Raw genomic sequence first — 25097 nt, 5'->3', positions numbered from 1 at the left:
GGCAAGTACCGTAATCAGGGGCCGGATAAACAGTATTTCATATCGTAACCTGAAAAAAACGTATCCTGAGCCACCGTATCGTGGGGTTCTACTGTACTTTTTTTTTAAATTATGAAAATCAAATTATATTAAGAAACCAAGAGAAGACCGGGAGCAGCCATGTTATTCATATTGATAATTTTAAATCGCTTATTGCATTTAGGGAAATGTTTATCTATTATCCTATTATGTGTTTTTACATCCATCTTATGGATTGAACCAGATTAAATTTCGTTTTCTATTATTTTTGTTTCTATAATGATTCATTTTTAAATGATCATTTATCAGCATCTTTTTTCTTTAAGTTGCTTTATATTCTTTCATGTGTTGATTAAATATATTTACATTGCTAGAATTAAGCATGTATAGAAAGCTAGACAGTGTCATCAAAGTTTTATGGCATAAAGATAAAACCATTTGGTCATTTTTATTAGATGATTTGTAAATCAAAAAAGGTGGACGTATTTTTAGCACTTGCTTTTTTTTTTACTCACTTTCACCCCAAACAAGGTATATCGTCACTTGGATATAAAGGGCTACTAATTGGGACCAAGAAAGATTAACAAGATGTTGGTTTACGTTACATTTTAACTTCTGCATATTAGTCAAGGAAGCATGTAGCAAGAAGGAAATTCCAAGGTCTAGCTGTTTGAGGGAAGAAGTTATTAGAGTAGAATACTTTCTGGCATTTAGGGACCTCAAAAGTGAAGGGGTGTGATTTTGTTGCTAAGCGAGTTTGTTGAGGATATGTACATTGAGAGAGAACAAGTGCAATGAATTCATCAGAATACATTCCATTAAAATACTTGTAAAACAGGCACAGGAATGCAACACTGAGGCGATGGGACAGGGGATAGAGCCTAGTTGACAAAGCGAGACAATTGGAGACTCCTTCTTTTTTCTACAAAATTATTAAAACAATACATCCCATCCTCTATAATGATTTATATTGAATGATAATTTATCAGAGTATATTTTTTTTTTAAGTTGTTTTATATTCTTTCATGTGTTGATTAAACACATTTACATTGCTAGAATTTAGCATGTATAGTGACAGAAAGTCAGATATCATCAAAGTTTTAAAGCATATAGATAAGACCATTTGGTCATTTTTATTACATGATTTGTAAATCAAAAAAGGGGGTGGGTATCTACAAAGTTATTTAAATAATACACCTCTCTTCCTAAATCACAAAATGTAAATAAAAATCAACAAATGTTTGTAATTTTGTTAGATAATTTTGTTAAAAAAAAAAAAAAAAAAAAAAACATTTGAACCTTTGATGCTTGATTTATAGTATTCAATTTTTTTTTTATCAGTAATAAGAAATTCTCTCTCTCTCTCTCTCTCTCTCTCTCTCTCTCAATGTTGACCCTGCTGACCCACAAAAGAATGAATATTCAAGAACATGAGTGACCAATGGCAAAAACAGCTGAAACTGAAATGTAATTTCTAACCTGGGAGGGGTAGGAACTTGTCCTCCCCAACCCATCACTCTAAACAAGCCAAATGACAATTAAGCAGAAATCAGTCTACTAAAAACAAAAAAATTTAATTTCTAAATTCAAGAAAAAGCAATTATTCCACTTTTTCTGATTTACAAAAAAAAAAAAAAGTTTCATATTCTGCAATATTACAAAAAATGAGCTCATATTCTGATTGAGGCAACATTGAAAAAAGAATATAATAGCTTTTCGAATGTATCTTGCGTAGTTTCTGATTACTGAATAACTTAAGAAATCCTAATGCTTGTTTTTTTTTTTTAATTGTACACAACTGTCATGTGCACATAATTTTTTTATCAATTCAATGAGAATCACCAAGAATATGTTACAATTTTTGGGTTTGTATTACAATCCACCGAGGTATGAAAAAGTTGTCAATAAACAAATATATAACAAATAAATGTTACCGTGACATTTAATGGGTGAGCTTTTACCACTGTTTTGCTTTATTTTCAAGTGGTTTTCGAGACTTCCAAGATGTACAGAGACACCAAAGCTATTTTTTCTTGTTTTTTGGTAACATTCAATATTATTTTTTTTTCGAACCATATAAACATTTTACATAAAATAAAAACACTAAAAACTTATCCAGTAAGGTAGAAAGGTGACTTATCTTTGCCTTTGATAACATTTATTTATATTTGTTTTTGATAACTTTTTCGTACCTCTGTGAATTGTAAAACAAACCCAAGATTTTTTTATTGATTTAATGAGAATTACCCAAAAAAGGATTGTTATAACCAATATTTACAATCTCTTTAAAATTCCAGTTGAGTAAAGCAATTATTTTACAAGGACATTTTTTTAGACTCGCGACAATTCCTTAGAGTTTTCAACAAGCCAAATTTCCATTCATCATCAAAACACTTTGTGTACAGAATGAATGTCTTCACATTTTTGTGCGTTTTATAAGCAAGGAGAAGTAAAAAGAGAAAACTACTTAAGACTAATTCTTATAGATTTCAAGCGAATAACACAAAATACGGAATCGGTGATGTCAGGACGCTACAACATTAAAACAGCTGAGAAAAAAATACAAAACATGCTAATCAATAAAGTGATAGCATGCAATTGCATTTTTGCATGAAAATAAATCTTTAAGATATTTTGCCTTTTATAATCAAGTAGGATTTTATAAATTAGATTTTTAAAATCAATGATTAAAAATAATAAATACAATTTTTTTTTATTTTTTGAAAGTGATTTCAAATAGAAACTGCGTGTGCGTTGTGTGTGTTTAAATTGTCTGTGTTAGTCTGTAAAACTGCAGTTTTGTATGTTATGTATAAGAAAGTATCTTTGTAAGAATCTGAGAGTATATCTTTCTGTGCAAGTGTGCCTTGGTATGTGTGTGTGTGTGTGTGTGTGTTTAGTTAGTTTTAGTGTTGTAAGAGAAATAAAAACGGTGCTCAAATACATATAGATTTTTTTTTTATTTCAATTGAAACTATGTATTAATTCGCTAAAAATATCAAATGTAACTAATTCTTCAGTCAATATTTTCTTGTGGCATCTAAGGTATCGATGGAAGATCAAACTAATATATAGAGACAGGTTAAAAAAAATAATAAAATATGTTACGCATATATATTTTTAGTATTTAATTCACGGTGCTCTATATCTAAGTAGAGCTTAGCAGTATGAAAATATGCTTATGTCAAGTAAGCTACACAAATGTTCGTGTTTCATTGTGGAAATGCATCATTAGGCTAACTGGCCTGATTATTTCTTTTAGGGATGAATGAGAAACGTTTTTGTATAGTCTACTTGATATACGTATATTTCTATAAAACCACACATATATATATATATATATATATATATATATATATACTTCATTTACTCACATAAAATTAATATACGAAAGTATAAATTTATGCGTAAACTTTAAGTATTAATTTCAACCGTGCTCAATACGTAGGTAGAGCTAGTTAGTAGGTTATAAAATATATATGGTAATTAAGCTACACTGAATATTCCGCGTTTCATTCACTCTAGGATTCTTCACGCTGAAGAATCCTAGAGTGGATGAAACGCGGAATATTCAGTGTAGCTTAATTGCCACATATATTTTATAACTTACTATATATATATATATATGATTACTTCATTTAATCACATAAATTAAAATACGAAGATATAACTTTCTGTGTAATTTTTTCAGTATTTACTTCAACAGTGTTAGTAAGCTTAATTGCCATATATATTTTCATAACTTACTATATGTTAATGTTAATGTATGGAGAACACTTGAAAAGTAAGTAAACATAATAAGGCATAAAAGGGCAAAGATAAGGAGGAGGTGGGATATCTGGGGTGGAGGTGACGGGGAGGGGGGGGCTGAGTACCGGTTAGGATGGGTGGGAATGTGGATGAAATACTAAACAAAGCTAAACAACTCTTACTTTTCGTTTCAGATCCATCCACCCCATTTCCGAAGTACTCCTCCATTGACATGACATGCAGCACAAAGTCATCTTGACGGACCTTAGTTTTCGGGGGTGGGGAGACAGTTTTGCCAAAAAAAACATAAATAAATAAAATACTAATTAACGTTGCGAACCATCCGGCGTTTTTTTTTTTTTTTTTTTCAGAATAAACTAAATACTTAAAAGACAATAACGCTCAACCTCTACAACACGTGGCTGCAATACTAAAATAGAAGAGAGAAAGAAAGGCGTCGACGATTTGGTTATAATGGTAACTCCCTCAGCTCTGCATACACACTCACATATATTTATGTATATGTATATTCATTCATTCATACACATATACTATTAAAGCATGTCTGTACCTTTATTTATATATATATATATATATATATATATATATATAAAACTGTTTTTAATGTTTTGGCCACTGTTAGATCACCTGGAAGGTTAAGCTGCAAAACCAAAATGTAACTTTTACATCAAGTAGCAACTAGCATAGGTCTATGGTGATGTCGATGATGCTGACGCTTTCTTTCTTTTTCTTTTACTTTATTTTTAATCAATTATCTTGAGGGGTGCAAGTGAAATACGGCACCAGTCAGCCGATAGTTTGGCAGGTTAGGGTGGATTGTACTTTTCTCAGAACAAGTTGCCACCGTTCTCTTGGCACAGTGAAATCAGAACTTTGATTTTATAACTGAATAAGAGAAGGAGAGAGAGAGAGAGAGAGAGAGAGAGAGAGAGAGAGAGAGAGAGAGAGAGAGAGAGGGACATAGAGTGATAAGGAGCGAGCTTGAGTGAAAGAAGATGTAGGATAGATAGTGAGAGTGTTAGAGAGAGAGAGAAAGATAGAGAGTTGGAGAAGAAGGGTGACTACAAGATTAGGTAATTGAGGAGAGAAAAGATCTTAAAGAAATAAAAAAAAAAAGATTTAAAGAAAAGAAAATTTGAGAACAAGAACAAAAGACAGCAAAATTTATGAGAGAGAGAGAAAAAAATGCCAAAATGTGAGAGACAGAGAGAGAAAAAATGCTAAAATGTGAGAGAGGGAGAAAAAAAAGACCCAAAATGTATGAGAGAGAAAAAATGCCAAAAAGTGAGAAAGAGAGAAAAATGCCAAAATGTGACAGAGAGAAAAATGCCAAAATGTGACAGAGAGAAAAATGCCAAAATGTGACAGAGAGAAAAATGCCAAAATGTGACAGAGAGAGAGAGAGAGAGACAGACAGAGAGAAAAAATGCCAAAACGTGTGAGAGAGAAAAAAATGCCAAAATGTGAGAGAGAGAAAAAAATGCCAAAATGTGAGAGAGAGAAAAAAATGCCAAAATGTGAGAGAGAGAAAAAAATGCCAAAATGTGAGAGAGAGAAAAAAATGCCAAAATGTGAGAGAGAGAAAAAAATGCCAAAATGTGAGAGAGAGAAAAAAATGCCAAAATGTGAGAGAGAGAAAAAAATGCCAAAATGTGAGAGAGAGAAAAAAATGCCAAAATGTGAGAGAGAGAAAAAAATGCCAAAATGTGAGAGAGAGAAAAAATGCCAAAATGTGAGTGAGAGAGAGAAATGCCAAAATGTGAGAGAGAGAGAGAGAAATGCCAAAATGTGAGAGAGAGAGAGAGAAATGCCAAAATGTGAGAGAGAGAGAGAGAAATGCCAAAATGTGAGAGAGAGAGAAATGCCAAAATGTGAGAGAGAGAGAAATGCCAAAATGTGAGAGAGAGAGAAATGCCAAAATGTGAGAGAGAGAGAAATGCCAAAATGTGGGAGAGAGAGAAATGCCAAAATGTGGGAGAGAGAGAAATGCCAAAATGTGGGAGAGAGAGAAATGCCAAAATGTGAGAGAGAGAAAATGCCAAAATGTGGGAGAGAGAAAATGCCAAAATGTGGGAGAGAGAGAGAGAGAGAGAGAGAGAGAGAGAAAATGACAAAATGTGAGAAAGAGAGAAAAGATGCAAAAATGTGACAGAGAGAGAGAAAAAAATGCCAAAATGTGACAGACAGAGAGAGAGAAAAATGCCAAAATGTGACAGAGAGAGCGAGACACAGAGAGAAAAAATGGCAAAATGTGTGAGAGAGAAAAAATGCCAAAATGTGAGAGAGAGAGAGAAATGCCAAAATGTGAGAGACAGAAAAATGCTAAAATGTGAGAGACAGAAAAATGCTAAAATGTGAGAGAGAGAGAGAGAAATGCTAAAATGTGAGAGAGAGAGAGAAAAATGCCAAAATGTGACAGAGAGAGAGAAAAATGCCAAAATGTGACAGAGAGAGAGAAAAATGCCAAAATGTGAGAGAGAGTGAGAAAAATACCAAAATGTTTGTGAGAGAGATAGAGAGAAAAATACCAAAATGTTTGTGAGAGAGATAGAGAGAAAAATGCCAACATGTGAGAGAGATAGAGAGAAAAATGCCAACATGTGAGAGAGATAGAGAGAAAAATGCCAACATGTGAGAGATAGAGAGAAAAATGCCAACATGTGAGAGATAGAGAGAAAAATGCCAACATGTGAGAGATAGAGAGAAAAATGCCAACATGTGAGAGATAGAGAGAAAAATGCCAACATGTGAGAGATAGAGAGAAAAATGCCAAAACGTGAGAGAGAGAGAGAAAAATGCCAAAACGTGAGAGAGAGAGAAAAAATGCTAAAACGTGAGAGACAGAGAGAAAAAAATGCTAAAACGTGAGAGAGTGAGAGAGAGAAAAAAATGCTAAAATGTGTGAGAGAGAGAAAAATGCCAAAACGTGAGAGAGAGAGAAAAATGCCAAAATGTGAGAGAGAGAGAGAGAAAAATGCCAAAATGTGTGAGAGAGAGAGAGAGAAAAATGCCAAAATGTGTGAGAGAGAGAGAGAGAGAGAAATGCCAAAATGTGAGAGAGAGACAGAGAAAAATGCCAAAATATGAGAGAGAGAGAGAAAAAATGCCAAAATGTGAGAGAGAGAGAGAGAGAGAGAAAAAATGCCAAAATGTGAGAGAGAGAGAAAAAAAATGCCAAAATGTGAGAGAGAGAGATAAAAAATACCAAAATGTGAGAGAGAGAGATAAAAAATACCAAAATGTGAGAGAGAGAGATAAAAAATACCAAAGTGTGAGAGAGGGACAGAAAAAATTCCAAAATGTGAGAGAGGGAGAGAAAAAATTCCAAAATGTGAGAGAGAGAAAAATGCCAAAATGTGAGAGAGAGAGAAAAATGCTAAAATGTGTGAGAGAAGGAGAAAAAAAAACACCAAAAATGTGTGAGAGAAGAAAAAGAAATGCCAAAATTGTGTGTGAGAGAGAGAAAAAAAAATGCATGAGGGGAAAAAAAATGTGCCAGAGAAGGAAAAAACACAAAAATGTATGTGTGTGAGAGTGAGACAGAAAGAAAGACAACAAAATGCCCGCGAGAAAGACAAAATGTGTGACAATGAAAGGCAAAATCTGTTAGAAAGAAAAGGAGAGTTGTAATTAAGTGTAATTAAGAGGAAGAAATAAAATATGTAAAATGAGGGGGGGGGGCAAAAGTGTGATAATTAGATTACAGTTAAGTAAATAAAATAAAGGTATATCAAGAAATTAAGAAACCAAAATTATGTAAGAGAGAGGGAATGCTATTTACATCAAGCTACAACTACTAAGTTTTTACTCCTGCTTTTTTTTTTTTTAAACACCAATGGAAAGGGAAAAGTGATCGGAAGTAGGATGGGTAGTCAGTCGCAAGTGGCTGAAACGATGTTGTTCCACTTATAAGTCACTCCGTGAAAAAGAACAGAGACTTAGGATTTCTGGTTGTAAGTTAATATATTTAGGAATCAGTTGTTCAAGGCAGTTTGCAGCTCGAGAAGATCCTCAAGAGAGTTTGGCTTTGGACCGATAAAAATAGACTCAAGTGAGGCTAGAGAGATTATAGACATCAATCTGTAATCTCTCTAGCCTCACTCAAATCAAGATAAGCTGACTTTAATCAAATGACAATGATGCTTCAATAGAAAAATAATCTCAATTGCATCCTAGCCAATACACTAGAACTTAATTAAGATGTGAATTCTAGTGTTTGGTGGTTCTTTTCCATATAATGGTACCACACACACACACACACACACCTAGAATATAACTGACTTGTACATAATTTACGAGGTGTCTTAAAAATAAGTTTTCAGACATTTTTGTACAGTCATTTAAAATTGTCATCAATTCTTAATAATTCAGTATGCCATTGCTACACATCTTATGAGATGGCTGACCAATTTTTATAATTTTAGGTTTAAATGAACAGCTATAGCAGGAATTGGAATACACCCTATTAAAATCTGATTGTCACAGCTGGTGAATTTCAAAAATGCAATCTGGGTGTGAGGACACTTTAGAAGAATGATATGCAATAAAATTCGGTTTTAAACTTAAAAATGCCACAGAAATGTATCAAATGATTCAGACAGCTTTTGGACCATCTTGCAAGAACTGAGCATCAGTTTTTGAGTGACATAAGAGATTCAAGGAAGACAGGGAGTCTGTGAGAGATGATAAAAGGTGTGGGAAGAGTAAGGAAGTCAGAACACCAGAACTGATTGTTCAAATAAAGAATTTCATGGATAAGGACCATCGTGTGTCTGTAGAGACAATAAGTGCACAGTTTGATGTCAGTGTGGGAACTGAACAATTATTCACAAGGAACTGAAGATGCGGATAATTCGTGTGAAGTTTGTCCCAAAGATGCTCATCCATGTCACAGATTATTTTGGCCAAGATGAGCATCTTCTTCATCCTCCCTATAATTCAGACCTTGCTCTCTGTAACTTTTGATTATTCCCTAAGCTCAAGGAAAACCTCAGAGGTTGTCGCTATGAGACAATTGAGGAGATGAAAGCGGCTGTAACAAGGGTCATTGACATGCTGACACAATGAGGTTTTCCAAAAGTTGCTGGAATGGTACAACAAGTGCATTGCAACCAGAGGAGATTACTTCGAAGAATGCTGTGTACTATCAATAAAAGTACCTATACAAAAAAAGCCTGGAAACATTGAAGCCACCTCATGTCGGAGTCTCTATTGGATTTTTTCATAAATCTAAGTTGTTTTGTTTTTGTATACATGTAAATCAATGTGAATAACAATTTGGTCAGAACGAGAGATAAAGATGAACAGAAAACCACAGCAGACAAATGTTAGGGTTGATGGTGATTATCAGGGACCAGCAGATGGTCTTAAAAATATGTTGATAACTCAAAAATCTATTTATCTGATAAGAGAGAAATTTTGAATGGTTGTTACCGTTATTAAAGTGAAGCAAATCTATATGCCAAATTTGGAAAAATCGGAAGCCAAAATTCTGTCAAAGTTTTAACCATAACCTAATTTTTCCTTGTCAAGAGTCAAGGTTATACAAGATACAGGATTCAATTAGCTACAATACGTACAAAGTAGTGAGTCTCTATAATGAACAGAACCAAAGTTATTGCTAAAAGACCATTTTTGTGACCTTAAAACTTGATATCCTGCAATTAAATTAGTTCTACGAGGGGCGTGCAATAAGTAATGCCCATGACCCACTTCCAGTTGTCTGATCTACCTGAAATTTTGCATGTGCAATGATTTATATCTCTACGGGTTATGTGGCAAATTACAGCTCTGAACTAATTGTGGTTTCTGTTTTACAGGTGTTTGAACTGAGGCAGGTGTGAAATGGAGCCTGTTGAATATCGAGCAGTGATCCAGTTTTTGTATTTGAAAGGACGCACACCACAGGAGACTTTTGATGAAATCAAAGAAACTTATGGTGATAATGTCCCATCATATGACTTTGTAAAATGCTGGCATTGTGAATTCAAACATGGCTGGAAGTCTGTGGAAACAGCTCTCAGACCTGGTCGCCCCCCCCCTTTTGCCATTGATGAGGCATTTGTCCGTCAAGTGTAGGCTGCCATTTTGGAATCTCGGTGCATTACTATTCGCCAAATAGTCCAAGATGTCAAGATTAGTACAGGGTCTGCGGAAACTATCATTCATGACCATTTGCATATGCATAAGGTGTCTGCCAGATGGATTCCCAGGTTGCTCACACCATTCCAGAAGTGAGAACGCGTTGAGTGCTTGAGGATGAATTTGGAGATGTGCCAAGAAGATGAGTCAAAGTTTTTCAAAAGACTGATTACACAGGATGAAACCTTGCTCCATCACTATGATCCAGAGACCAAAGCCCAGTTAATGCAGTGGAAGCACTTGGACTCACCACCTCTAAAGAAGGCAAGGGTGCAGCCCTCCGCTGGCAAGGAAGGTCATGCTCACAGTCTTCTGGGACCAGAACGGAGTAGTAATGACAGATTTCCTGGCAAAGGGTACCACAATTACAGGAGCCTATTATGCTTCACTTTTGAGGAAATTAAGGGAAGCTATCAAAATCAAGAAGCGGAGCAAGATCAGCAAAGGTACCCTCCTCCTGCATGACAACGCTCCGGTCCACAACTCGCATGTTGCCAGATCAGAAGCACGGGTGTGTGATTATGAAATCCTTCCCCATCCTCCCTACTCTCCTGCCCTTGCACTCTCTGACTTTCACCTCTTCCAAGCCATGAAGTTGTTTTTGAAAGGAAAGCGTTTCCCAGATGATGCAGCCTTGATTTCTGAAGTCACATCGTGGTTGGAGGACCAGCCTGGGGTGTTCTACAAAAACGGTCTCCAGAGCTGCATCAAATGAAGGGAGAAATGCATAACTCTGGGTGGTTCCTATGTAGAGAAAGACTAATAACTGTGCCAAGTTTCGTTGCTCTACTGCTATGGGAAGTGGGTCAGGGGTATTACTTATTGCACGCCCCTCATAAGTTAAATCTGACTGGTATTTTGATCAAGTTTTCTGTTGGTTGGTCAAGAAATGTTGACAAACTCTACCAACAACGCAACACTTTTGGTGGAGGTAAATATATATATATATATATATAGATATATATATATATATATATATATATATATATATACATAGAGAGAGAGAGAGAGAGAGAGAGACAGAGGAATCAGTAAAGGGAAAAAATTAAGGTTTAAAAACTATATAGTAATATATATAGACTTATTCATTTATTTAATAAGAGTATACATCAATTGGAGGGTTTAGTTAAAAGGAAACTCTTTATACTATAGTATTTTGAAGCCTAATGCTTCTCATCAGAAGAGTAGAGAAGATGCGAGGTAACATAATGGGGATGCAACGTCTAGCGATAGTTTCATTCAGAGCAAAATAAATTATTGAGGTTGTTTGGGGGTGCTATAAAGAAGAAGTGTAGTTTGCAATACATAATGTGAGTAGGTGTATAGCATGTCTATCATAGTGGGTTTAATGTACCTATTTACAATGCCTCTCCACAGGACAGAGTTAGACACCAGGGTCATTTTTAATGTGGAGAAAAGGTACAAAATAAAAAATTGTCTCAGTTGTGAAGGACTGTTCCTCCACTGAAAGAGAACAAGAAATGGAAGTGCAGCGTCTGAAGAACAGATACTACACTTTGATAATGTATGCGGACAGTATGTGTTTAAACTTTCGGGAAGAATATAGGGTAAGTTAAAGATGTTTCTGTTTTAACCATATGTGTAGATGTGTTGTAGCTATGGGAAGGTTTTTACATGAGATATGGGGTTTATGCTATGTTGGTATTTTTTACCAACTTAGCATGTGCAGTATCCGTCCGATTTGAAAAACATTTATGGTGCTTGTGCAGTATAGGTTGGATTCGATAAATTTTTATGGTGCTTGTGCAGTATAGGTCCGATTTGACAATTTTGAAGGTGCTTGTGCAGCATAGGTTCGATTTGCAAAATTTTGAAGGAGCTTGTGCAGTATAGGTTCGATTTGAAAAATCTTTGAAGGTGCTTGTGCAGTATATGTCCAATTTGATAATTTTTAAGGTGCTTGTGCAGTATAGGTCCGATTTGACAATTTTTATGGTGCTTGTGCAGTATAGGTCCGATTTGAAAAAGTTTGGAGGTGATTGTGCAGTATATGTCAGATTGTACAATTTTGAAGGTGCTTGTGCAGTATATGTCTGATTGGAAAAATTTTAAGATGCTTGTGCAGTATAGGTATTATTTGAAAAATTTGAAGGGCTTGTGCAGTATAGATCCCATTCGGAAAATGTTAATGTGCTCGTGCAGTATAGGTTCGATTTGGAAAATTCTGAAAGTACTTGTGCAGTTATGTCCGATTTGACAATTTTGGAGGTTCTTATGCAGATTTAAAAAATTTTAAGGTGCTTGTGCAGTATATGTCCGATTTGACAATTTTTAATGTGCTTGTGCAGTATAGGTCCGATTTGGAAAATTTTGAAGGTACTTGTGCAGTATAGGTCCGATTTGAAAAAATTTTGATGGTGTTTGTGCAGCATAGGTCCAATTTGACAATTTTGATGGTGCTTGTGCATTATAGGTCCCATTTTACAATTTTGAAAGTGCATGTGCAGTATAGGTCCGATTTGAAAAATTTTAAGGGGCTTGTGCAGTATAGGTCCAATTCGAAAAATTTTCAAGGTGCTTGTGCAGTATAGGTCTGATTTGAAAAATCTGAAAGTGCTGGTGCTGTATAAGTTAGATTTGCAAAATTTTGAAGGTGCATGTGCAGTATAGGTTCGATTTGACACTTTTGAAGGTGCTTGTGCAGTATAGGTTCGATTTGACAGTTGAAGGTGCTTGTGCAGTATAGGTTCGATTTGACAGTTGAAGGTGCTTGTGCAGTATAGGTCTGATTTGACGATTTTGAAGGTGCTTGTGCAGTATGGGTTTGACTTGACTATTTTGTAGGTGCTTCTGCACTACAGGTTCAATTTGACAATTTTGAAGATGGGTTACTACTTGAGAATACCAAATGCTTCATGTAGATCACCAAAGCTAAGCAACATTGTCTTGGTCATTAACAAATGGGTGACTACTTGGAAATACAAAATGCTTTATGTAGATCACCAAAGTTAAGCAACATTGTCTTGGTCATTATCAGGTGGGTGACTATTTGGAAATACCAAATGCTTTATGTAGTTCATCAAAGTTCAGCAACATTGTCATTATCGGATGGGTGACTACTTGGGAATGCCAAATGGTTTTTGTAGATCACCAAAGTTAAGCAACATTGTCTTGGTCATTTCAGATGGGTGACTACTTGGGAATAAAGAATAATTATGTGTATCACTAAAGTTAAGCAACATTGTCTTGGTCATTTCAGATGGGTGACTACTTGGGAATAAAGAATAATTATGTGTATCACTAAAGTTAAGCAACATGGAGTGTGGTCATTATCCTATGGGTGACTACTTGGGAATACCAAATGCTTTATGAAGATCATCAAATTAAGCAACATGGAGTCTGACCAATATCAGATCTGTGACTACTTGGGAATACGAAATGCTTTATGCAGATCACCAAAGTTAAACAAAATGTAGACTGGTCATTATCAGATGGGTGACTACTTGGGAATACAAAATGCTTTATGTAGATCGATGTAGCAAAGTTATTAATTTAGTATGAGGAAAGGGATTATGTGGGTTAAATCATGAAAAATGATGGTCGAAATTATTAACATATCCAAGAATTATGAAAAATGATGAAATGTAATTCTATTGGTGTGTTTGTAATGAAATAACCAGCAGAGACAGTGTCGCAAAGTTATTAGTTTAGTAAGAGGAAGGGGATTATGTGGGTCAAATCAAGAAAAATAATTGTAGGAATTAGTAACATATCCAAGAATTATGAAAAATGATGAAATGTGTTATTTGATTGGTGTGCTTGTAATGAAATAACCAGCCACACAATGTCTCAAAGTTATGATTTTAGTAAGAGGGAGGAGATTATTTGGGGTAAATCAAGAAAAATGATTGTCGAAATTAGTAACATATCCAAGAATTATGAAAAACGGTGAATGTGAGTTATTAGATTGGTGTGTATGGAATGAAATAACCAGCCAGATAATATCTCTTATTTTTTTTGTAAGTGGAAGGGGATTTTGTGGGTTAAATCATGAAAAATGATTGTCGAAATTAGTAACATATTCAAGAATTATGAAAAGTGATGAAATAAAAGTTTTTTGATTTGTGTGTTATAATGAAACAAACAGCCCAGATAAAGTCTCAAATTTATTATTTTAGAAAGAGGGGGTGTATTATGGGAGTTAAATCATAAAAATGATTCTCGAAATTAGTAACATATCCAAGAATTACAAAAAATTATGAAATTTGTGTTATTTGATTGGTGTGTTTGTAATGAAATACATAGCCCAGATTATATATCAAAGTTATTATTTCAGTAAGAGCGGAGTTTTACTTTGGGTTAAATCAAGAAAAATTATTGTTGAAATTAGTAACATATCCAAGAATTATGAAAATGATGAAATATGAGTTATTTGATTGGTGTGTGTAATGAAATAACCAGCCAGACAATGTCTCAAAGTTATTACTTTAGTAAGAGGAGGGGGATTACGTAGGTTATTTTATTAAAAATTACTGTCGACATTAGTAACATATCCAAGAATTATGAAAAATGATGAAATATGAGTTATTTGATTGGTGTGTTTGTAATGAAAGAACCAGCCAGACAATGTCTCAAAGTTATTATTTTAGTAAGAGATGTGCGATAATGTTGGTTAACTCATGAAACATGATTGTCGAAATTAGTAACATATCCAAGAATTATGAAAAGTGTTGAAATGTGATTTATTTTATTGGTGTGTTTGTAATAAAATAAACAGCCCAGACAATGTATTAAAGTTATTACTTTAGTACAAGGGGGGATAATGTGAATTCAATTGTGAAAATAATTGTCAAAATTAGTAACATATCCAAGAATTATGAAAAATTATTACATGTGAAATGTATCAAAGTTATTATTTTAGTAAGAGTGGGAAGACATGTGGGTTTAATTATGAAAAATGATTGTGGAAATTTGTAACATATCCAAGAATTATGGGATTCAACGACATACGTCCACATATATACTTACAGATTATCCGGAATCCTCCGGAATTGAATGAGATACATGCAAATATATGCAAGCAGAATACACGGGCGCCTGGGATTCAATGAGATAGATACAAATATATATTAGCAGAATACCTGGCGTTGCCTTGGATTGAATTAGATTGATTGAAATATATACTAACAGAATACCTTGCGTTGCCCAGGATTTCATTGGATTGATTGAGATATATACTAGCAGAACATTTGGCGTTGCCCGAGATTGAATGAAATAGGTTAGAATATATATTAGCAAAATTCCTGGCATTGCCCGGAATTGAATGAGATAGGGGCAAATATATATTAGCAGAATAATCAGCATCGCCCTGGATTAAATGAGGGTGGTGAAATATAAAGTTTCTACTGGAAATGGCTTAAACAATTTTCTATCTCAAAATTACTTCATTTGTGAAGTCAATTCTAGATATGGCTTAAACAGTTAATGATCTCACAATTAGATTAATACATATATATTGTTGGTTTTCTATGAAAGTTTCCTAGGCCAGTTTCTATAGGGGGTGATCTATATTTGTTAAAATGTTTTATGTACTCATCCGGGAATGATGTGATGGTTGTAGTAGTGGGTAGAAAGAAGCATGATTATGTTAATTTTAAACGTGCTCTTGAGTTTTCTTTTGGGGGTTAAGTTGGAGAAAGTAATGTCCGTTTTGGGGTAAAAAAAAGTTTGTGAAATTGTTTAATATATTTATTTAAATTACCCGTCTTAGTGTAGGTAAAATAATTTTAAATGTGTTGTATATTCACCGTCCTTGCAAAGGTAAAATTATTTCATATACATACTGTAAATTATCTACCCTAGGTAAGATATAATTATCATCATACGTCTAATGCATATAAATATCTTCTTTTTTTTTTTTTTTCGATTTTTTAAATTTTAATATTGAAGCAGGGTTATTTAAACCATTTTTCACATAACGTTCATTTTTCTGTTTCTTTTTTACCTCGCTTATTCTTAGGTTTTCATTAACACACCCCACCCCCGACCGACTACACACACCCAAAAACACCCAGGTAACGCCGGGTACACACCGATTTTTTTAAATTTTAATATTGAAACAGGCTTATTTAAGCCATTTTTCACATGTTTTTTGGGGGGTGGGGGGTATTTTTCAGATTTTTTAAAGAAGTTTTAACGTTCGTTTTTCTGTTTTCTTTTTTGCTTTTGTTTTTCCGATTTTTACATTTAACATCGTTTGCCTTACGTTAGTTTTTTTTGTGTTTTTTTGGATTTTTTTAAGTTTTAACTTTTTTTTTATATATATTTAATTTTTATTTAATATTTAAAAATATTTAATTCGCTTATTCTTATGTTTTTATTTTTTTAACTCCTCCAATTACTTTACGTCATATTTACCCTGCCTTCTGCCATATAAAACATGCAAGCAGCAACCAAGTAAGAAGCAAGATTATCAAGGTTTTAGTATTATATGTATATATATATATATATATATGGGGAAAATAGCAACATACAAACGGACTACCTGTAAAGCACCCATGTGTCTGCCTGTCATGCATGTTGGACAGGAAAAGAAAACCAAGATGGCATCTGCGATATTTAACAGGAACGGTCTCATGTGACCTCGTGAGATTCACGTGGGTAAATGTAATATAAAGCAGGTCGCTTGGAGGAGTGGGGAAGTTTGTTTTTTTTTCGCCATACAGACGGTTACTCAGTGCATTGGAACTAGTGAAGGAGGTTCCAGTTCTACAAGCTATTTCTGCATGATGTCAGGATTTGATCCTAAGCTGATTCGACTTTGATGGCAACAGCCCTGAGCAGTCAGTACAGGAATGGGTGGAAAAGGCAGAATTGATATGCCAGCTCAGTGGTGTGAAGAAGCATCTGGAATGTGTAGTTTAAATGCGCCTCGCTGGGGCTGCATATACTCTATACCAGTAGCTAATGGACGAAAAGAAGGCAAATTTCACCTGCATCAAAAACACCCTCTACACAGCGTTTGTACTAAATCCGGTTGCTGCATGGAAGGAGTTTATGGCACGCAAGTTACATTCTGGAGAGACGGTTGATGTTTATCTGGCAGAACTGAAGAAGCTTGCGGTCCTGTTCGACAGAATGTCAGTTAAAGGCCTGGTGTGTGCATTTATTGCAGGATTGCCCGCTAATGTGGAGGATCTGCTCCAAGCCTCATCCCAAGTAAACAAGATGGACATCTCGAAAGTATTAGCGCGGGCATGGGTGATACTAAAAAAGAGCCCAGAGACTGTAGACCATGCGGCAGCCGTGCAACCATCACAGGGTGGATCTCAGGACCTGGGCATGGTTACAAGCTGCTACAAGTGTGGTGGGCCCAACCATTTGGCCCGTCACTGTCTCTTATCATGCTTATTGACTCAAAGGCCTAGCGAGCTTCAGTACTACAAGTGTAAAAACCGGGGACACCTGGCCCGTGCCTGTCCAGGGAACGAGCAAGGGGAAGAAGCTACAGCGCCAGTCTTCTCCCAGATTGTTACTGAACAAGGCGCTGCCCGCAGTGAGTGTGCGCATTAACGGACAGGAATGCCTCGCCCTTGTAGACACTGGGTGCACCCAGACCCTGGTGCACAAGGCATGTTGCGACACTTGGTACAGGGAGAGAATTCTGGTGCTAACCATGGGTGGAGGGTCACTGGCCACTTGCGGGGTGAACCTCATCAACACAAGCATCGGCGAGGGGCCTGCAATAGCCGTGCAAGCCCTGGTGGTGGACGGGGAGCTGCTTGGGTACGACCTACTTCTAGGAATGGATTTGATTACACAGCTTGGTGGAATCACCATGAACTGCACTGGCAAGATAGAGTTCTCCCGACATGAGAAATGTGTTTGTGCCGCGATTACCCTGGACAAGCCTGACTTTCATGTGGAGTACGATAGGGAAACCAATGCGTGGACGGCATCTTGGAAGTGGGTTGGCGATCAATCACCAATATCCTTACGGAACCGACTATCAGAGTACGCCCCTCCAATGAGGCTAAGGGGGCAGTATGAAGAACTGCAGACTTGGATCAACAATGGTTGGCTGCTTCCATACCCCGAGGATGAGCTCGGGCCCCCCTGAGGACTGATTCCCCTGATGGCTGTCTTACAAGATAAAAACAGAAGGTCCGACCCGTCATGGACTACCATTAGCTTAATGAACATGTCGACCCGTACACGGCAAGGGCGGATGTTTGTGCGCTCAAATTATGGGAGTGGTGGCAGCAAGATTCAGACGTGGCAATTCGGACCTGCGCAGGCCTACCTGCAGATACACATTGAAAAAGCACTGTAGCCATTTCAGACTGTGAAAATTAAAAGAACTTGCTATTATCTGACCAGGCTAGGGTTCGGTCTCAACGTGGCACCAGGCATTATGACGGCAATTATGCACGCGATCCGGCAACAGGATGAGTCTGTGTGTCAGGCAACATCGTCTTACATCGACGATATCTTTGTAAAGGAGAGCCTCATGTTTGCCCAATCGGTCAAAGAGCAGTTCAAGAACTTCGGACTAACATGCAAGGAACCCGAGTGTCTGAGAGATGGGGCAAAAGTGCTTGCCTTGTGTGTGAGTGGTAGCAGGGGGGGGGGGCTCTACTGAAGGAGAGGTGATGACGTTCTGAAAGTCTTATCCAACATCACTCGGAGCGTTTTTTCTGTTTGTGGAAAGCTGGTGGGCCACTTCCCTGTGTGTGGTTGGCTCAGGGTGGCAGTGGCGGCCATAAAACGTTGTGCCACATTCGTATCATTGGGTTGGGACGATAAAGTACATGATGCCACGCTCCTGAGCATGCTGACAGAAACTGTGGCTATGGTGACTCGTGACGACCCTGTGCAAGGGAACTGGTACGTTAACGGGAATGAGTTCATAGTTTGGGAGGACGCTAGTTTGCTAACCCTTGAAGTTGTCCTTGCGGTTGATGATGGCATTATCGAAGATGCCTGTTGGCTTCATCCAGAGAATGATTCTAGGCACATAAACCTAGCCGAACTTGATGCCACATTGAAAGGAGTTACCCTAGCGCTTCAGTAGCAAGCCAGGGTACTCCATATTATCACCGACTCTACATGCATTCATTGGTGGATAACGGATGTATTGACTGGAAGAGCACAGCTAACCACACGGGCAGTGAGTGAGATGTTGATACGAAGACGGCTCACCACTAGGTGTATCAGAATTTTTGTAGGAATTTTTGACACCCCTAACACGAAACTGCAAATAAAATATAAAAACTCGTAATTTCTCTTTTAAAAGTGGGTTATTTATTTTCTTTATGGATTATACTTCCAAAATAAACTATTAAAGTTGTTTTAAAAGTAATAGAAATGTTTTTTGTTTTTTTTTTAAAAACAGTAATGAATTTTCCGAACTCAATATTTTTCAATTTTTAAACTTTAAAAATCTATCAAAATTTTTCTATTGATTCTATTTTTATATTTTCAGGGTCAATGTGAAATTTTATGTTCTTTCCAATAAACCGAATATAATATTTTAGACAAACGTTTTTTTTTTTAAATTCACGCCCCCCCCCATTTTCAAGTTTCTATTAAAAAGTAAATAATTTACTCACCGAAAAGTAAATAATTAATTTACTCACAAATTGAAGAGAAAAGGTCAATCAATAATATATTCAAATTTAAAACAAAAAACAAGTAGTGTTTTTTAGAATTTTACCTGTAAAGTTTGAAGCTTAAAACCTTTTTTTTAACCACGTTATTTGTTTTTTCTTAATGGAACCTTGGTCCTTGCTCCTTTAATTGAAAAACAAATTAGGGCTTGAATTAAATTTTTCGAGAAGTTATAAGCTTGGAAAGACAGGGGGTCGAATAATTCACACCTCCCATTTTGAAATGTCTATTAAAAAGTAAATAATTTATGTACCAAAGTCTTATATATCACAAATTGAAGAGAAAAGGTCAATAAATAATATATTCAAATTTAAAACAAAAAAAAGAACTGTTTTTTAGAAATTTACTTGTAAAGTCCGAAGTTTAAAACCTATTTAAAAAAAAAAAAACATGTTGTTTTTTTTTTTTTTTAATGAAACCTTGGTCCTTGCTCCTTTAATTGAAAAAAAAAAAAATTAGGGCTTGAATTACATTTTTCGAGGAGTTATAAGCTTGGAAAGATGGGGTGGAATCATTCTCTATTTTCACGAAATTTCTGACACACCTAGCTCACCACCCTGGTCGATACAATCAAAGAGTACAACCTAACCATAGACATAACGTTGATCAGGTCTGCAAGCAACAGAGCAGATGCGCTGACACAAGTACCACAACAGTGGCTGCTAGCTGATACCCGGGGAGGTTGTGAGATGCTGCAACAGCCGTGTGCAGCTGTCGCGTGTAATATGGATGCAGATCGTATTAGTGAGATCCATCGGCAATGTGGACACGAAGGGGTAAAGCGAACACTGTATTTTGCCAAAATGGTGGACCCAGAAATAAGAAGGGCAGATGTCAAGAGAGTAGTGGAAAGTTGCCAGGCGTGTCAATCAATCAACCCGGCTCCGATACAGTGGAAAAAAAAGGGCAATTAGGAGTAAGCAGCACATGGCAGAAAGTGGGCATGGATATTACATATTACGGTAGCAATCACTTCCTCACCCTCATCGATTGTGGACCTACACGCTTTGCGGTCTGGAGACAACTCGGGCGCCAGAACTCCACCTACATTATTCGCCAGCTGTCATCTGTGTTCCTTGAAAGAGGTGCGCCCGAAGAGATGCTGACGGGCAATGACTCAGCCTTCTGCAGCCAGCAGGTCAGGCAGTTCCTGAAGGAGTGGGGAGTGCAGCTGAGACTGTGGGGTGCTTATGTGCCATCTGGCAATGGTATTGCTGAAAGGAGCCATCGCAACATCAAAAGAATTGCAGCCAGGAAGCAGTGCACCATCTCAGAAGCCGTATATTGGTACAACATCACGCCGAAGGATGGCGTCTCTCCAGGAACAGCACCTGCTAACACAATTTACCAATACCGAGTCCGAGAAAAGGGAATCTACCCTAACAGAGAAGTCGCCAATAAAGAAGGAGGACACAGGTTATATGCACCAGGGGATCCTGCCTGGGTGAAGCCGCCGGGAAGCCGGTGCACTGATAGATATACACGGAGCCTAGTGACCGATGTAGTGAGTCAGCAGTCAGTCATGGTTGACATTGTGCCCCGTCATGTTAGGGACCTGAGGCCGGCGACACAGATGCAACCACTACTGGACGACAGGAGCGACTGAGTCTGAGGCCAGTGGGCCATTGCTAAAGTTTGCACCATCTTCATCCTCATCAAGCAGTCAATCTGATATTAGTAGCCTCTCAGGGGAGACAGTGTTCTTCGACCCGCAGACTGTGGATGAGAGCGCAAATGAACAAGAGGCCTACACAGTCCCCCTTCGAAGAAGCACTCGCAAGACGAGAGCGTCACCTCCCTGCCATCTCTGTGATCATGAGATCCGGGGGGGGGGGTAGAAACGAACATACAAACGGCCTAAATGTAAAGCACCCACGTGTCTGCCTGTCATGCGTGTTGGACAAGAAAAAGAAAAACCAAGATGGCATCTGCGATATTTAACAGAAACGGTCTCATGTGATCTCACGAGATTCACGTGGGTGAATGTAATACAAAGCAGGTCGCTTGGAGGAGTGGGGATGTTTTTGTTTTTTTTGCCGTACAGACGGTTACTCAGTGCATTGGAACGAATGAAGGAGATTCAAGTTCTACATATACAAGTTGCTTTTAATGGTTTAATAAGAAATATTAGTCGAAAGATTATACAAACATTAAATAATGATAAATAGAAATTCTATGAAATCTAATAAGAAATGAAATGAACAAAACAAGGGGAACAACTCGTACTTATTTAGCAAAATTTGAAATACCCGTTTTATTAAATAGTTCTACTTTTGGCTGAGGTTTTATATCAAATTCTAATGACTTAATTGACAAAATTGGTAAAAATTAAGATATTTGAAGCATGAATTCTGATTTGTTTTCACGCATACGGATAAAGATATTTTCTTTTATTACAAATTGTGATTTTCTTTAAATATATTAAAACAATATTAGTGTACAAAAAATAAACCATAGTAAAAAAATATTATTTGCATTTTCTTTTATTTCTCAACAGTGTGTACACTTTACAGGTTTTAATGTTTATAAATATGTACATAATTTTGCCTTTCCTCAAATTTCGTTTCAAATATAAGTTATCCTCCTTTTTACATTTTTTCTTTATATTCTTTCTTGGCATTTTAGCTAAGAGCAAAGTGTAGTATCTGTTTTGATCATTTCTGTCTTAGGTCAGTGAAGGATAAATCTTTCTAAAATTAGATAATTTTATCTTAATTTCAAATCAAAGTGCCCCTACTGAAGAAGCTAGAATTTTCGCACTTAAAAAAACAACTGTATCTTACTCTGCCGTCGTGGAGAGGTAAGTAAATTGGAGAGGACATTAAAATACATCAATAGATTTAACTACAAATCCAACTCGGATATGTTTGATATGATTAATTATTATAAACATGTTAGATGAAATTATATCTCTACTATTATATATAAGTCACTTTGAGTATGAGTTCTTTCCCCATAGGTTCCAAAACAGCTGAGCCACTCTTTTGCAAATTTTGCACAAAGCTAATTTATATGTCTGGCAGAGTTCTTAGATATGGTTTGTACAGAAATACATCTGATAAGTAGTGATAATCAAAAAAATTCAATCTTTAAAATAGATTTTCTCTCTTATAGATGAAAAAGGAAAATTTTTATAGGGGAATATTTTACGTTACACCGGCAAGGGAGAAAATAAAATTTCCGCAAATCATTTCTTCTTAAAAAAATAGATTTATTATAATCTGGAGATATAGTTTAGTGGTAGAGCATTCAACTACACATCAAATGCTTCCATGTTCAAGCCTGGGTGTACCTCACCATTTTATATTAATTTTTTTCATATTAATGAGTTCAATTTATGATAAAAGAGGTACTATTTAAAATTGCAGCAAATCTCTCTTCATTTGTATATTTTAAAACTAAACATTAATCAGGAGTGACTTTTCCAGGACATTCATCATTCAGACCAAATATCAGCTGACATGATATTGTAAACAAACACAGAAGGAATTTGATGAATAACATAATTATTTTTTTTTTTTTTTTTTTGCGAATTAGTCAATGAGCAAATTATTCCTCATCTATAATATAAATCTCACCTGTCTGTTTAAATGTATGTATGTATGTCTGCCTAAAACTTTCGACAAAGGCAACAGATTTTCACAAGATCGGTATTGTTTTGGAGCTCGACCCTTCGGACAACAAATATCGAAAAATTGGCTAAAAACATTAATTCCTTTACCTTCAACTGGGCACTTTTCTATAGGGAGGGGTTACTTTTTTCGCAGATATTTTAAAAAATCATCCCCTCTTTTTGATTGACTAGCCTTAATTTAAACATTCATCACTTCCGGTTTAGAGATGGGCACAACAGCAAAGGCATCACTTTTTTTTTTTTTTCACGTTCTTTTCCTCCTTCGTGGTACAGGTTCGAGCCTGCCCGCCTACTACCACTTGGACTGATTATAATACATACGCAATCTGCATAAATTAAAATATCATGTTTAAGCATATTGTACAATCGGGTAAAGCTGGGCTGCGAGTTAGTTAATTATTCAAATGCATTTTACTTTATTCAAAACTTCTTTCCATGTTATATTTTCTATCTGGGAAAGTCAGATGATTTTTATGGGAGAAAAGTATATTCTTCAAGGAGGCAATTTTAACATTGCACTAGCTTTTATTTTCTAAATATAGCTCTAATTCTTGATCTGAGAGTTGCTTCTGAACAATTTTTATGGGAAGGAGAAATGGGATAAGAGGTATAACATTCCTATTTCTAAAGAACTTACAATTCAGAGTCCTAAATGATTTGGGCAAATTCAGTTATAGATTTGAGGGAGAGGAAATGTTAAGTTCGCATTTCATCTAAGAATGTCCACAAATTAAATTGGAAAATCCTATTTTCTAATGTTAAAAGATCTCATAGGTGTGATTGTGGGATCAGTCCTAGCCTTAAATTAGATATAGAGTTACTTCCCTGTTACAGGAATCCCCCGGGGTAATTGGAAAAGCAGGATAGTAAATAGGAATTATAACCTATATGTTAATGAGATGTAGGTAACAGGTGTGAGTAGATGTTGGATTTGAAATTGTGATTGTTTTGATAATTTCAAGATTGAGATAAAAGGAAACACTTTGTAGTTTTCACATATAGATGTTTATATAATGCAAAATATGTAACAAATAGAAGACTATGGTACTCACCACACTGCTTGTACCAATGCCGACAGACTTGTTTAAGTGGATACGTCGAGGACTCCTAGGACTTGCCATTCGACCACTGACAGGGGAGCATGGTGGAGAACCAGGACAGATACGGGGAGTTGTCCGGATACCTCGTGGTGAGCTTGCCACCCCAAGAACCGGCAACAGCTGCGGGATGACATCTCCTTTTGCTATTTGAAGCAAATTCTGCCTTAAGAGCTGCTGGGTGTCCGGTTCTGACAGCCAATGCAGAAATAGCTCGTCCACCTTCTGACGTAAAACAGGTTTCAAAGCCATTGCTCCATAATTTGCTGCATCATACATCTATCCATCAGGAAACATCATCTTCCTCCTTTTGCTTTTTGCAAAGGAAAAACAAACTGCCTAAAATAAAGAAAATTAAAACAATTAAAAATCTACAAATCAAAGACTGACATTTTTTTTTACAATCTTTTTTTTTGTTGCTTTTTTATTAAAATGTTTGGTACTTATTTAGAATTTAACCTTTTTTAAAAACCTAAACTGCAAAACAATCTTTATGATGTACATACCTGTGTGAGAGTTGAAAACTCCCAGCCTAACTCGATTGTCGCCCTTTAACTCAGAAGAGCGTCCTAGCTACGTCACTTCCTGTTCCCCATATTTCTTCCTCTTTTGTGCTGGGCCTTCAAGCAGTCCAGATGTAACAAACATTGCTCCAGTGGAGCCATGGGCCACCACTGCGTTCCTGACTAGCCAGTCAATCGCAAGTAACGTTACTCATCTCTCAATGAACTCTCATTCTTTCTATCGCTTCTTCATGTATAGTTATGTAAATATACAATAGAATCCAGATCAGAAGTTTGCGTGTT

At 36.2% G+C, this 25097-nt stretch overlaps 1 protein-coding gene across 5 annotated transcripts in view; it reads right to left on the bottom strand.

The window, feature by feature from the left end:
- Positions 1–25097, bottom strand: part of LOC145295824 (serine/threonine-protein phosphatase 2A regulatory subunit B'' subunit beta-like) — a 455722-nt gene that overhangs the window by 389586 nt on the left and 41039 nt on the right. For 4 of the 5 annotated variants that reach the window (XM_080141514.1, XM_080141516.1, XM_080141513.1 and 1 more), the window contains exon 2: positions 24247–24630. In XM_080141514.1, coding sequence (XP_079997640.1) covers positions 24247–24570 — 324 coding nt within the window. In that variant the 5' untranslated portion in view covers positions 24571–24630. Of the gene's footprint in view, positions 1–3950; positions 4198–24246; positions 24631–25097 lie in introns of those variants that run through there. The other variant, XM_080141519.1, reaches the window with a different exon arrangement.

This window comes from Euprymna scolopes, chromosome 16 (assembly GCF_053919585.1).
Source record: "Euprymna scolopes isolate OS-2025 chromosome 16, ASM5391958v1, whole genome shotgun sequence".
NCBI lineage: Eukaryota > Metazoa > Mollusca > Cephalopoda > Sepiida > Sepiolidae > Euprymna > Euprymna scolopes.
The sequence above is the reverse complement of the archived record's forward strand: the minus strand, read 5'-3'. Positions and strand labels throughout refer to the sequence as shown.